This window comes from Alligator sinensis, unplaced genomic scaffold, assembly GCF_000455745.1.
Source record: "Alligator sinensis unplaced genomic scaffold, ASM45574v1 scaffold264_1, whole genome shotgun sequence".
In the NCBI taxonomy this organism is placed as follows: Eukaryota; Metazoa; Chordata; order Crocodylia; family Alligatoridae; genus Alligator; species Alligator sinensis.
The window spans coordinates 4,122,748-4,137,456 of record NW_005841831.1 but is presented as its reverse complement, the minus strand read 5'-3'; the positions used below and the strand labels follow the sequence as shown (position 1 = coordinate 4,137,456).

At 45.3% G+C, this 14,709-nt stretch overlaps 1 protein-coding gene across 1 annotated transcript in view; it reads right to left on the bottom strand.

The window, feature by feature from the left end:
• Nucleotides 1-9,275: 9,275 nt before the first annotated feature.
• PIK3AP1 (phosphoinositide-3-kinase adaptor protein 1) overlaps nt 9,276-14,709 on the bottom strand; it is an 84,211-nt gene continuing 78,777 nt past the window's right edge. The window contains exons 16-17 of the mRNA XM_014524619.2: nt 14,507-14,622; nt 9,276-13,418 (exon numbers count right to left, since the gene is read on the bottom strand). Coding sequence (XP_014380105.1) covers nt 13,364-13,418; nt 14,507-14,622 — 171 coding nt within the window. The 3' untranslated portion in view covers nt 9,276-13,363. The remainder of the gene's footprint in view (nt 13,419-14,506; nt 14,623-14,709) is intronic.

Here is a 14,709-nt window from a genome sequence, read left to right as displayed (position 1 = left end):
GATAGAACATTTTCACTCCCTCTCTGACCACAGTTCTAGCGCTCAAGAATTACAAAACACCTTCAAAACACTAGCTTAGGAACAAAAATTCATCAACCTATTGGATACTAAGAGCTGTTGTCAATGTGGCAGGACACTTATGGCACCTCCACTTTCAGAGGGCAAGCAGCTGGCATAGCAGCCTGCTGGTGGGGCCAGAGCTGATTATGGGGTCATCTGGCCCAGGGAGTCTGCAGGTGGTGGCTAGGACTGATTAGAGGGAGTCATCTGAGTGGAGGTGAGCTGGGATTAGGCAGGATATAAACCCAGACCCTGAGAGCAGAGGTGATAGTAATATCTTGGAGATTGCTGGGTTGATATGTATAGAGCAAGATAGCTGCAGCTCTGGAGTGCTACCATAGAGATAACAGCTGATAGTCTGGAGGAAGCAACTGTGGGCGTGGAGGAGGTTCCTGGGCACCCAGTGTGGGGTCTAGAGCCCTGAGAGGGGGGCGAGTGAATTGGGGGCCTATTGAGGGGTCTGGGTGAACCTAGAGAGGAGGGGCTGAGTGGCTGGGGGCCTATTGAGGTGCATGAGAGGGCAGATCCACACATGAGGGCTGAGAGCTGGAGGATCGACACGGAGTCTTAACTGGCCCATGCAGGGTCAAAAAGTTGAAAGATACTGCTGCAGAGACTGCCAGAGCTGGGGGAACCTGAAGATCTCGACTGGCCCAAGGTGAGGCCAGTGCCTAAGATAAAGTGAAGGTCCATGTGTGGCCACAGCCTGGGAGAAGGGCATTAAGGGGTGTGCAGTGCAGGATGAAGACGGTGAGAGCAGCACCATCTGAGGTGAAGAGTTTGAGGAAAAAAACGGGTCTGAGAGACTGAGCTGGGGGCCAGGGTTCCAAAGGTGAGATTGAGCTGGGCCTGGAAGCTTGCAGCCCAGGAGGAGTGTATGACATTATAGAGGAGCCCAGGAGGGGCCAGGATAGCTAGAATAGGATGGCCTAGAGATTGGTCCTGGGCAGGAACTGGAACTGCATCCTCCTGGGACTCATTAGCATGGTGGAGCTGCCTGTGGTGGGGCAGCCTCCACAAAATACCACATGTGGGCCACCCCAGGGAAAGGCAAGCATGGGATGCCTGCAAGCCTCAGCTCCCACAGCCTTGTGGGTTACCCTGTGGAGGGAGAAGGGTAAGGGACCACACCCTAACAGAAAAGGAAGGGAGAAAGTAGGACTGGAAGGATCCAGAGGCCCAGTGAGGGGCTGGGAATAGAGTGGAGCCGTAAGAGTCCAGAGGCCCAGAGAGGGGCCCAGTGAGAGACCAGAGTATGGCAGCCCAGAGAAGGGCCAGGTGAGAGACCAAGGGGTCTGAGGGACCGTGGTGAGGCTGGGTGGGTAATGATAGAGTGCTGATGAGGTTGCCATCTGTGAGGTTTGGGACATGGTGTAGGGGTGGAATGGAGCCATGCAAGTGGCCCATAAGGCCTTGACCACAAACCTGGTAGTCATTATAAGAAGACCAGGGCAGTCTCCCGCATTTTTTAACAACTAACATCAAGGTATGGTGGGTGAGATGAAGGCAGACTGCCCACAGAGCAGGGTAGAAGTACGTTTTTTGGCCTTCAGGGGCTTTACAGCCACCCCTGGAGACAATACCCTGCAACAGTAAGCTGAGGTGGGCAATTATTTCAGGCAGAGGGCCGCTTACCGAATTTTGGCAAGCTGTCAAGGAACGCATGGGTAGTCCTGCCCCTTGACAGGTGCCTTGCCCCCTAGTCACCATGTCGTGACCAGAAGTCCTGCCCCCTAACCCCTGAACTTTACCACCCAAAGTCCCTCCCCTTGCCCCCAGACATACTCCTTTCAGCAAGAGGTTTTGCCATCTCGGAACCAGAAAAATACTGAATTATATTCTAAAAAGCAAACATCCACAGCATCCATTAATTTGATTTAAAAAAAATATTTTTGTCCTGATTTACATGTTTGCGTAGTGTATACAGAGGTGATTGCAGAGTAGCTTAAAATGAAGTCTTACTCTTGTATATCGTGGGGGGCGCATATAGGTTTGTGGGGGGCTGTGGGTGTGTGGGTATGTGGGGTGTGGGTGGGTATGGGATATGTGGGGAGTTGTGTGTGGGGGCAGGGTGTGTGATGGGGTGTGGAGGTCTGTGTGTCTGGCAGTGTGAGGGGGGATGTGGGTGCATGTGTATGATGCATGGTGCATGTGGGACTCACCCTATGAACACACACACACACACTACCCCTGCCTGCATGCATTCATGCACAAACATACACGTATCGGCATGGCCCCATGTTCCCCGGTCTGGAGATGCAGCTGGGAGCCACGTAGTGCTGGAGCATGGCAGGGCCTGGAAAGCAGTGAAATGGCTGGGAGTGGGACAGGGTTGGGCTGCTCAGTTCTGCTGACGGCTTCCCCTTGGTCTGACTGCCCCTGGCTCCTGTCAGCTTTGACAGGCATCCAGGAGAAAATAAATATTAATTTACTAATTTTTTTAGGGGCCCTGAGGCTGGATAGAATGGCCTGGTGGGCCAGATCTGGCCCATGGGCCATATTTTGCCCACCCCTGCAGTAAGCAGTCCCTTGATGCAAGGATGGCAGTCTTCCATTAAAGTCGCCAGGAGTCTGTAGTTGACTGAGGAGGCTGATTTGAGATCCACACATTTAACTACAGAAATGGAAAATAGTTCAGAAGGAAGGAGTAGATCCTGCTATTGTCAGGTCACAGCTCTTTCCTTTTGTCTCTCTTGGCTATCTACTTCCACAGTGAGGCAAGTTTGCTCAAAATTATTAATGCCTTGTCATATATCCTAGTGCCACTGGGGATGATTCAGTGCTTGAGTGTCCCAGGTGCTGATGTTAAGATCTCATTTCTTCATATTGGACTTTTGGATGTCCTTGAATCTCTTCTTTTGCTCAACTCTAGAGCTGTGACCATCACCAAGTTAGGAGTATAGGAGCTGGTTCAGGCATCCTTATGATGTCCTATCCCAGGGTGTGCCATGTAAACCTGGCTTCAATGCTGATGGTGGTTGCTTCAGCCTGAATGATGGCATTCTGGCCTTCCAGTTGATATGGAAGATTATCTGAAGACATTGCTGATGGTGGCATTCCAAAACTTTTAAGGGTTTCTGCTATGTCATTTCACACCCAGACAATAGGGTAGGAATGCAAGAGCTTGGTAAATGAGAGGTTTGGTTTGGGTCCTGATGTCATGATCATTAGAGACACAATTTGGAGATGTTCAAAGGCAGCACTGGCAGAATTTATCCAGTGTTGAATATTGTCTATGTTTTTTGGGAAAGCTAGCTACCCAGGTAGGTGAAATGCTCAACCTTCTCCAAGGATTGTGCTCTAAATTATGTGGAGGAGCATAGGCGCTGCCTTTTATTTTTGCTGGGGTGGGGGCTAAGATGATGGACATGTAGAAAGTTTACCTGGGGAGTCAGATGTTAGGCAGGCTCTAATGTGTCATGAATCCAATGTCTATAGTTAGTCCTTGACTTTTTTGTATCCAGTAGATCGATGAAGTGAAGTTCATAGGTTTGTCTGTGAAAGGTATTTTGTGAATTCCGTTTGAGGATTAGAATTGAGAGATTGGAGAGAGAGTGGGGTGGGGAAGGGGGCTCTTTTCAGTGCTGGGGGGGACACTGTCCCCTTCCCCCTCCTCCTGCTCCCCTGCCCTTGCTGCCACAGGGTGGGGAGGAGGCACTCTGTTCAGTTCTGGGGAGAACTCTTCCCCCTCCTCTTCCTCCTCCACCTGCCCCCACAGGGCAGGGAGGTGGGGCTCAGTGCAGTGCTCCCTGGCCCAGCCCAGCTCAGCTGGGGCATGGGGAACAGCTGTAATGGAGCCGCAGCTGTTACAGGTTTAAACCAGTTTCTGATCACTTGAACCAATTTATGTGTAATGTCTGTCCCCAGCCTTGGAGAAAGTAAGTGAGAGATCATCTCTTTGGAATAACTGATAGCTAAGATTAAAGGTCTATATGTCTAAAAGGATGCACCTATTTCCTAGATATAATTTATATAAATATAAATATATTTTATATTTATATTTATATAAACCAGAAAAAAAATACCTGCCCTGTCAAACAGATGTATATCTGGGTGAAGAAGTCATCCACATAATAGATACATATTCCCTGAGACCTGAACATAAAAATGTAAATGAATGGAAAAGGTGATTACGCAGGCAGGGTTCTTTGGGTAGGTGTGATATTTGCTGCAGATGAGGGGGCAGAGCAGCCTCCCACCCCAGCAGCCCACAGCTGCCTGTTAGGCTGCAGCCCCCGGTTCTCCACAGGGTGGGGGGCGTGGTGGGCTCAGAGCACGCTACCACCTCTGAGCTGGTCCAGGAAGCCCACTCCACATCCAGCCCTGACCTGAGGGCCAGATACCAGCTGGCAGGGCCCCTTGGAGGGGGCAGGGACTGGGGTTATTCCCCCTCCCTCCAGCATCTGGCAGAGGGGACAGGAAGGGACTTATTCTGCTGGTTAGCAATGGTTGTGGCAGACGGACCTGGCTGCAGTCCCCCAGGGGCAGTTGGGGTAGAGGGGAGAATAACCCCCCGCGCATCAGGGGTCATGCTGGCCCGCGGCTGCAGAGCAAAGGGGAAGCACCCGGAAGACCCAGCTCAGGTTCCTGCCAGTGGGACAAGGAGTAGGAAATGAAACCCCTCGCCAGTTCAGTCTAGACTGGCCACCCCACCCAGCACAACTCCCCTGCAGCCAAGGGCATGCTCTAGTGCCCCAGCTCCTAGCTTGAGCAACTGCAGGCTTGTGCTTGCATGTCTGTGCAGTTACAAACCAGTTCAGCCTAGCCAGGTTAGACTAACCCGTAAAGGTTGAACCAATTCAGGCTCCAGCTTTTTGAATGTCTGTCCCTAGCCCAACAGTGAGAAATATCAGGCTTTGATTAGATAAGTTCTGGGTCTGAGCTAAGGGCTTGCTTTCTGAAATGAACACCACCATTGTTTGGGATAGGTTATGGCTCAGGTATGCACCCACCTGCAAGGTTGACCAATATGCATAGACATCTCAAATGCAAATTCTCATTGATTGCTCCTTGGATGTGTGAATAATATTGTCTGGAAAGAAGCACCTTATCTAACAAACACCTTATTGCCATTTGCAAGTCAAACCTTATAAAATGCCAAAATTACAATTATACCAAAAATATGGTTCAAACAAACGTTAAAAAGGGTCAAACTAAACACAGCTTAATATTGTCTCTAAATAGTGATGGAACACCATGTTAGTAACTCTCTAATTCAGGAAAGTATCTATGCACGACAGCCCACAAACACCCCAAAACACTTTTACTTTTGGGTTAGGTCCGTGACCATGTCAAATAAGTGACTGTGTCAAACAATCACGTTTACACAAGTAGGCAAATAAAGGCTAGGCACACAGAGCTGGAAAAGAGAGAATCTAATTCCTGATGTGGATCTTGAGGACAAAAGCACTCTTTGAATCATACTGATGAAGGAGTAGGAGACAGTTTCTCTATATGACAGCATACAGCATGGTATTTCAATCTTTTGAGTATGAACAGGGTTTTTGGTTGTAGCCGTGTAGGTCTAAGGACATAGGCAGGCAAGGTTCTTTAGGCAGATGTGATGTCTTTTATTAGACCAACTGAGTAATTGGAAAAATTCTTTGCAAACTTTCAGGTACAAGTACCTTTCTTCAGGCATAGGGAGACTGCTGTTGTTCTAAGATCTCCAGGGAATGAAAGAAGCTAAAGGTGTGACAGGAGGTCAGTGAGAATGCAAATAGGTGGAAAACAATGGGTAGACAAGTGAGGGGAGGGGGAGAATGAGGGGGGAAAGTGGGTGAAGGAAAAGAGGCAGTCTGTGAGAAAAGTAAATAGCTGGAAATTAGGAAAACAAAGGGTAGAGGGGGAGTGGAGGAAGGGAGGGGAAATGTAAATGGTAAGTTCAGGCAGGTACCTAGTGAATCGGATGTCAGGCAGATTGTAATGTGTCATAAATCCAATGTCTATATTGAGTCCATGATTTTTTTGTATTCATTAGATAGGCTTGTCTACAAAAGGTGTTTTGTAAGTTCCCTTTAAGGATTAGAACTGAGAGGTCAGAGAGGGAGTGGTTGTCTTGTAAGAAGTGTGCACCCACAGGTAATTGGATATTTTTGTCTTTGATGGATTTTCAGTGCGTATTTATTCTGGTACACAGTTGTTTGGTTTCTCCTACATATTTTCCATCAGGGCATCTGGTGCACTGGATGAGATCCATTACATTTCTGGAGGTGCAGGTGCAAGATCCAGGAATGGTGATGGTTCTGTTGTGGGATGTGGTTATTGTGGGAGTGGTAGAGGTGTGTTGACAGGCTTTGCATTTCTTGTCCTGGCATGGTCTGGATCCATTAGGTGTGGTTTGGGTCATAGGGAGTTTGCTTCTGGTGATGAGGTTAGTGAGGTTTGGTGCTTGTTTAAAGGGTATGATGGGTGGTTCTGGAAAGATCTCTTTAAGAATTGGGTCTTCTTCTAGTATGGGTTGCAGTTGTTTCAGGGTTTTCCATGTAGGTTCCAGGAAGGGTGGTATGTCATAACCCCCACGAATCACACACTGTTAGTTTTCTTTTTGTACTGCATCAAATCTTTGCATGGTATCCAGGTGGCTCTTGCAAAAGTGTGATCTATCTCTCTGGAGGAGTGTCCTTGTTGGGTGAAGGCCCTTTTGAGATTTGTGAGGTGATGATTATGGGTATTCTCAGAACAACAGCAGTCTCCTTATACCTGAAGAAGGGTACTTGTGCCCAAAAGCTTGCAAATAACTTTGTTCCAACTACTCAGTTGGTCTTATAAAAGATATCACATCTACGCAAAGAACCTTGCTTGAGTATGAACACCCACTTTGCAAATGGAATACAGAGACCTCTGAAGGAGTCTTGCCAATATCTCCGTTTGTTACCACATAAGCCTGTATTTTAAAGGGATTGTGAAGCTAAAGCTTTTTTTGTTGTTAGAATAGTGCCTGTTGTGAAATTAAACTGAATAGTTTAAACTGGCCACTAAAAAGTTTTTTTACAAACTAGTCAGAAGCACTGGAAGCTATCACACCAATAGCTTATTTCCAAAAAGAATCCCTGAAATGTAAGATGTAACTGCTACCATTGCAGAGTCAGGGCAGCAAGGAAACTGAAGGAACAGTTGAGCTCAAAGGAAAGACCCAGCCAGCTTTGCAAAAATCTGATGAAAGGATTACAAGCTCTCAGTATTGTCTATACAGCATTGACAGAGCTTTTACTAAAATCTCTGTAATTCAGTTAAACTATAGCTTCCCCCAGTTCCTCCGGTGGTAGTGGAGGGAGGTGTGTGTGAAAGGGAACATACTCTGATCTTTGTTCAGCTTTTCCAGTCTGATGCTCACAAGCATAAAATAGCCATTGTACCAGCTATAATATAACTCTCTTTCACACATCACAACTAAAATGCAATTGTAGGAGATTAATAAAAAATACTGCATGGTACAGGTGCCCGCCTCAGGCACTCTGGTCCTGAAGTAACACATTCAGCACTCTGACAATTCCTTAACATGGAACTTAGACTCTGAAACAAATTTTGCAACCAAGGATTGATTCAACATCAAATTCCATAGCAGGATAAGTCTTCCCTACTCTAGGGATTTAGTCCAGTCGATTGGACCCTGAGCTGCGTTACCAACAACATCCCAACATAGTCCAGGCAATGACAGTGGTTGACTTTGTGTTAAGCCACGGTGCACATTTGTGGTGCTGTGCAACGTGGTGCTGCCTGCAGCCTGTGCTTGAGGGAGAGCAGAGGACTGCAGTAGCAGTGAGCGTTCTAGGACAAAACCATACATGAGGGGCCAGTCCTAGAACAGAATAGATTGGTAAACAGAAGTTAGTCAAGGTGCATCAGAAGAGCTACATGGAAGTCAACTGGAACAGTTTCAGGAACAAACACTGGCAGAAGCAAGTGGGTTTCCTTCCTTCTAATACAGCACTCAAATGCACATCAGCCATTAGAGAGACTGCCAAGTAGCAAACGCCCAGTGTTTTCTGTAAAAGTAAACCTAACCCATCAAATATTCCCTGGATATTTTGAGTATGGATATCAATGTTGCCCATCCTATCCTTAATCTGAGCAGTAGCACTGGCATAAGCATATGAGAACTGGAAAATAAAACCAACTCAAAATGACAATTCAAGTTGACTGAAATATAGAAAGAGTGGATTAAGCATACATAAAATGCAGCATTATTTGTTGCTTCAGGGAAGCGCAGTTTAAAAAGACCATATCTATTAGCAAAGTGATTTTGTACATGTTAGCTTATAGCAGTATTGTTTGGCTTAGTGCTGCAGAACAGCGCTGAGAGTTGTGTCCAGCTCTTCAAGAGAGAAGGTATGGATGGATGAAATATTTACCATGGTGAACTTCAGTTGCAAATCCCTAAGTCAGGGTAACTTTGCAGAGTCTAGTGGAGAGCCACTCCTCAGAAGAATGAGAGAGACAACTCTACCCTTCCAAGTGACACCAATGTAGGGGTCGTCTGTCTGCTACCATAGAGTGGGATGAGAGGGGGTAGACATGTGCTGCAGGCTGTTCCTGGCCCCATCAACACCTAAGGGCAAGGCATTGTAATACAGTGGTTCCCAACCTTTTTTATACCACGGCCTGGCGGGAGCAGGATAGGGCACGCAGAGCCAGCTGCCTCCCTCCCAGGGCTTCCCTACCATGCAACTCTAACCCTGGAATTTTAGTTTTAACCCCAGAAGCCGCTTGCCCAGGCGGACAGATGAGGGTCCGAGCAGAGGGCTTGTGCCACAACCCGGCAGCCAACCTGCTATAGCCCAGTGGTTGGGAACCTCTGCTATAATATATCATTTCCTATCCTGGGACAGCTGTAGTTTATCTTGTCCTTATATCAATGTAATTTGCGTCACTGTACAAATCCAATCCAAATTATCCAGGGTAAATTAGTCTGTCCACACTTCAATTGGTGCCATCCACACATGCCAACCCACGTCTAATGCATGTACACAACATTGTTACATATGTGCCATATGACTCCCAACTGCAAAAAACATTTCCTATTTGATGTGCATATGCTTTTGAAAACCTGGATAAAATTTTATTCAAACTGAAGGGACTGGTGAGTTTCCCCTGTCAGTTATTGCAACTTTATTCTACAAAACTGGCATGTGTATTTATAAATATCCCAAACAACTTAAACGCTTGAAGTAAAAAAACAGACACAGCATTAAGCACCCATTGATCAAACAATCTTTAAATGAAAGGAATACAAAAGCAATTTTAATAAGACATTTACATTTCCCAAAAGACCAACAGCAAACATTGCATTCTTCTCATATCAAATATTGCACAATGCCAAAAATAAATAAATTCACACAGAGCTATCATAAGAAGTCAGAGGAACACAAGTATTCCTTCATGTCTTTTCTCATATGGATTGATGGACTTTAACATAGATTTACTTTCTCCATTAGGCACAGCCTGCAGAATCCATAAAATGTTTTCTCCTCAGCCTCACATGTCAAATTTACTTTCTTCATTGTTGTAACAAACTAAGCTTTAATTCAAACTGTTTCATGAATGGGCATTTTCCATAGGGAATGACTCTACTTTCATTGAGTCCATGGCAAAATCATCCACTGATTTTAGTGGAGGCAGGACTGGTCCCACAAGGGAAAATGTTGGTCAAAAATTGCTCCAACTGTCTCATACTTAAAAATAAGTAGAGTGCCGGAGAAAGATACAGCTGAGGGAGAAGTGACACATGCTTTCTCACACTGGCCAGCTAGCATATGTCAGTTCTAAACTGGATGGCCCACCACCTGTGACGGGAAGGAAAATTTGGCCTCACTCAGTCCTTACGTCTGTCTGCAAACCCATCTGCTGTGGTGGGTGGGATTTATGATTCACACTTCTCTAAGAGCAAACCCTTTTCACTGACCAGCCGGACTGTCACTGCAGACCAGACTCCATTTGAATCAGTGAATTACAAGTGAAAGATCAGAAGTGTAACTAGGAATTTTTGCATTCTGAGCAGAGGCAGAAATACTGGAGACTGCGGGGATGCAGTTTGGTGATTTTGGTGCAGTTTGCAGCTTAGGCAGGGACCATGTGCATTGCATGTATATGCAACACATCTATAGCCTACAGATAAAAGGAACCTATTTAAAACTGAGTTTACGTCACAAGGAAAATATGGCCATGGGAAACAAACTTCATTTTGGGAATACCTGCCCAAACACAACCTGGAGACAGGCATCTCCTCACAGCGCTTATAGGCTCTGAACAGGTCAGGTTTGTAATGCACTTGGAACCCACTGCTGCAGCTCGGGTCTCTCCTAAAGCAACAACAGGCTCCTGAAACTAGTAGAGTCCCACTGGTGTTTGCATTTATGAGACTGTTCAACATAGGGAAGTTCTGAGCTTCAAAGAGAAGGAGACACTAAGCAGAGATTTAAGGGCTATTATTAACTCATTCTTAAGCAGCTTGAACAAGCATAGTTCATCTCACTCCTAAACTCAGCATTTGCAATTCAGTTGTTGCAATGACAGTCCAACAGGTGGCAATGCTAAGATTGCTTGGAAATGCATTCTCTAGTTGAGTTCAGATGAACTCATGTTAAAGAAAGCATATTTGACAGTCTCATGAGGGTTGCCCACAGTGAGATCCCTCATGACTTTGAGTTGAGGCAGTGCCTAAACTCAAAGTCCCATTGCCTCACTGCCTTGCCATAAGCTTTCCTCAGAGCTGGCAATTTCATGGCACTTTTCACATTTTGCTTTTTATTTTCTGCCTTCTTTGTAATCTCCCCCACACCCTTTAGTTCCCTCCCTACCCTCCTTGGTGCCTGGAAAAGATGCAAAAGCAGTTTAATTCCCGTAATGCTGCATCACTGATCTCAGAGTTTAAGAGCAGCACACAGGGAGAACCAGTGAAGCCAGGGTGTCACTGGACAGCTTGCAGGTTAGGACAACATCAGAGCACAATGTCAAGGAGCTATATACAAAGAACAGCAGTAGCAAGGGCTGAATAGGGACCATCAGGCTCTTGGATTAACATCTTCAGTTTTATTTTCTTAATCCATTCTCCTTCATTCACCCATGGTATCAATTTCCTCTTCAATAAGCAAAAAGACCTTTTTCTGTTCACTAGAACAGTGGCAGGGACTTGACCACTGTAGCTGTCTGTAGTCACTGCCCCTCCACTCCCATTCAAAGGACCAGAGAGCAAGATGCTGCAAACTGCTATTCAGAGTGTGTAGTGTTTAGAGTCGCACCTGGTCACTGGACGGGACACTACATACATGTAAAGGATTGTGCAGCCTGTGGCTTATAAGGAAAATCCTGCATTGAGAAGGGAGTCTGTATCTGATTGTGAACTTAGCTGCATTTCCTGATCACCACCCCCACCCATGCCCTGAAGAACAGTGAGGTAAGCAGTGAAGTACCTTTAATGCTACCCCCCACAGCAGCCCAGAGGTGAGCTAGAAATAGAGCACAGCTATTGCTCCTTCTTTGCTGCAGCTCTTCAGCAGGTCCCTCAAGTGGCCACATACTGCACTGCATGAGAGGCAGAACTGCAACTCTTATCCCATTTGCCTATCTGTTGGGTTGTGGGAACCCAAGAGAACAGCACAGGCATTCGATCAGCTTCTCCTGAGCCCAGGGTAAGGGATGGCTTCTCTCCTCCACAAAGACTCAAGGGAGAGGGAGAGGGGGCATAAGCTGAAAATTAAAAAATTCTCTAACCCTGGGCTAAACAGCCACAGGCAGCTCTAACCTGTGCCGGCTGTGGATCACACCCAATGGGCCACATCATCCAGGGACAGCTGGAGCCCATTATTCTTTCCTCAGCTGTGAGCCAGGGCAGAATTAAGGAAGGTCTCAAAGACAACTGCTCCATCCCCTGCAATAAGGGCTCATGTGGTTTCTGCTCTGTGTGCCATTGGCATGGTAGGAGGGGTACAGAACAGAGAAGCCCTTTGTGGAAGTTTTACACTCTCAAGCTGAACAGGTGAGATGCTTCTACTGCAGATTAACCTTGCCAGAAAGGATGCTTAGGGAAGGCATACCCCAGACAAAGAGCAAGGATTAAACACACAGCTAATACTGGTAAGGGGGATGCATTTAGGAGGAGATCAGCTGTGATAAAGCCTAACCAAAGAGCCTCAGGATGTCTGGTGAGGATAATCCAAAGTGCACAGGGGAGAAAGAAAGGTAGAGGAGCATTGTATATTCTTTCCCCTCATGCAAGAAGTCAGCTTCTTGGATGTAAAACAGTGATTCCCAACCTGTGTGCTGTTGTGCCTTGAGATCTTTTCAAGGGTGCTGTAAGATGTCATGTAACATCAGCACTGTTAGGCATGCAAATATGGTTCATAAAATAAGCCCACATATTTCATATAGGAATCCATAGTTTTAAAAGCATTCCAATTTGTGGTCTTTCTGAGATCTTTGCTACAGAAGAATTTCTCTATTATTTTTCTGTAATCAAAAAACAAGTCAAAACTACGAGCTTGCAATTTCAAAGGGGTACCTTGAATCTAACAAAGGGTGTCTTGAGTCTTAAAAAGGTTGAGAACTACTTGTTTAAAGTAACAAAATCCCCAGAAGACTCCTAAACTGCTGCTTTGTGCCCAAGAGCAAATCCATCTGTCACTGTCAGGGGGTCTCACATTCCCAAAAGCAGCATACATGGAACCTTGCAAACAAAAATCCCATCCAGGGACAAAGGGGAAGAAGAAAACAATTAGATTAAAATAATGTATACAAGAACATTTGCTTGCATAAAATAGTCTTCAGAGAGTCCTTCTGCAAAAACCATTGTCTAGCGATTCCTTCTTGAAGAGAAATCCTAAACTACCTGGGATTTGATACAAATGAACCCAGTGTCCAAGTTATAGCATATTAATTGGTATACTCCTTTTGTGAAGCCTGTAATGAGCAGTCCTCAAATAAAGTCTCAAAGAACTTTTTGCAAAAGAACATTTTCCATTAAATCCTTTTTTAAAAAATAATTATTAAAATGACCAAAGGGATGGTGGCTGGGATGCTCTTCACTGGGGAGGATTAGCTCCTTATCTTGATTCAGAGCTGTCAGAGAGCTCATCAGAATTCTCCTTGTCAATTCAGATGGTTTTTCCTTAAAATTCAGAAGTACAAACAGCCTTCAAGAAAAAAGGCACCAGAAGCTGAGAGATATCTCAGTAAAAAAAAGATACACGAGGGAGGAAAATAACCTTACTTCCACCTATAAATAATTGTAAAAGACCCAAAAATATCACCCCCTCCCTCCCCACACATGCTCTAGAAAATCCCAGATTCCAAAATACATTGAGATTCAGCGACCTCTTGGGGGTACAGGTGGAGGAAGAAGGCTTTCACTGCTAACAGGCCTGCAACAAGACACATAATAGGAGCATATCAGAAACCAGGGAACAGAATTCTAGAATAGCAAATTATATTTAATATCTAATATAAGAACAATATACATTGTGATATCTAACATGTGTATTGCATGCTAGTTAGCAAGGACTGGCAGCAGCAGCACAACTAGGGACAGAACCCAGGAGTCTGGTATAATGCTGGCCAAGTCATTTGTTCCCTGTTTCTTCTCCATCTTTACATGGTTGCAATAATATAGTAGCCGCCTGTCTGACAGGAGGGTTGGGGGCTGCTTACTGTCTGTAGAGTCCTTTGTTAGGGTAAAATGTTGAACTTATATAGCATCTTTCTTCTGAAGATCTTGGAATGAAAAAGATGAGAGGAATATAATTGGCACCTGCAGTTTCAAAAGGGTTCTGGCTTACTAGTTCAAGAGCTGAGCTAACATGAAGAATTCCCTGCTTCTGAGGATGGTCACCAATTGTATCTGGATTACTGTAACAGCTGAAAAATATCATTAATCTCTGCAGTTATGCAAGGTAGGATCCCCAAGATGGACTACACATATGTGTGCTGGTTTACTTAAAGGGTTGTTTTTAAATTAAGTTTGTAACAACTTATCTAAACATTGTTAAAAGCAACCCTTTAGTCAAAGTAGTGCAACTTTTGTGCTGAGATGAGACGAAACAAAACAAGTCTTGCTCAGAGTATAAAGATAGCTCACCCACTGAAGGTAATTCCTTATGCCTACAATGAGTTCTTTTCAAAAGGATCAGGTATTAAGAGGAAAGATACTAGATTAGTTGGATCAATCTAATTCAACATGGAACATGTTATGTTCCAGGAACACAGCACTTATTAGTTTGGCTCACACACTAAAAGGATTGCTGCAGTCAGATTACTAACTTGGAAACCATTTCTAAGTATTATGGAGGAGCAAATTAATTCCACAATTTATTAGCAACATTTGCTTCCTGCAAACAGCCTCACAACTTCTCTGAAAGGATGCATTACACATGGACTTTTCCTTGCTGTTCACATAATGCTATAGACACTGGCCCACTGGAAGCTTGTGATCAAGCTTAGTCATATGCATTACCTGCTTGCACCTCGGGGAGGCACTCTTGGAGGCCTTTCGGGCAGAGTGAGAGGTAACCTCTCCACCTGTGGGGCTCCTGGACTGTGGCTTCTCTTGGATTCTGGGATTTCATTGTCCTACACAAAAGAAAAGGAAAGAGCAAGAGAACTAAGTTTAGCCACATCAATCACAACATGCTAACGTCTTAGATCTCAGCAGTGTAG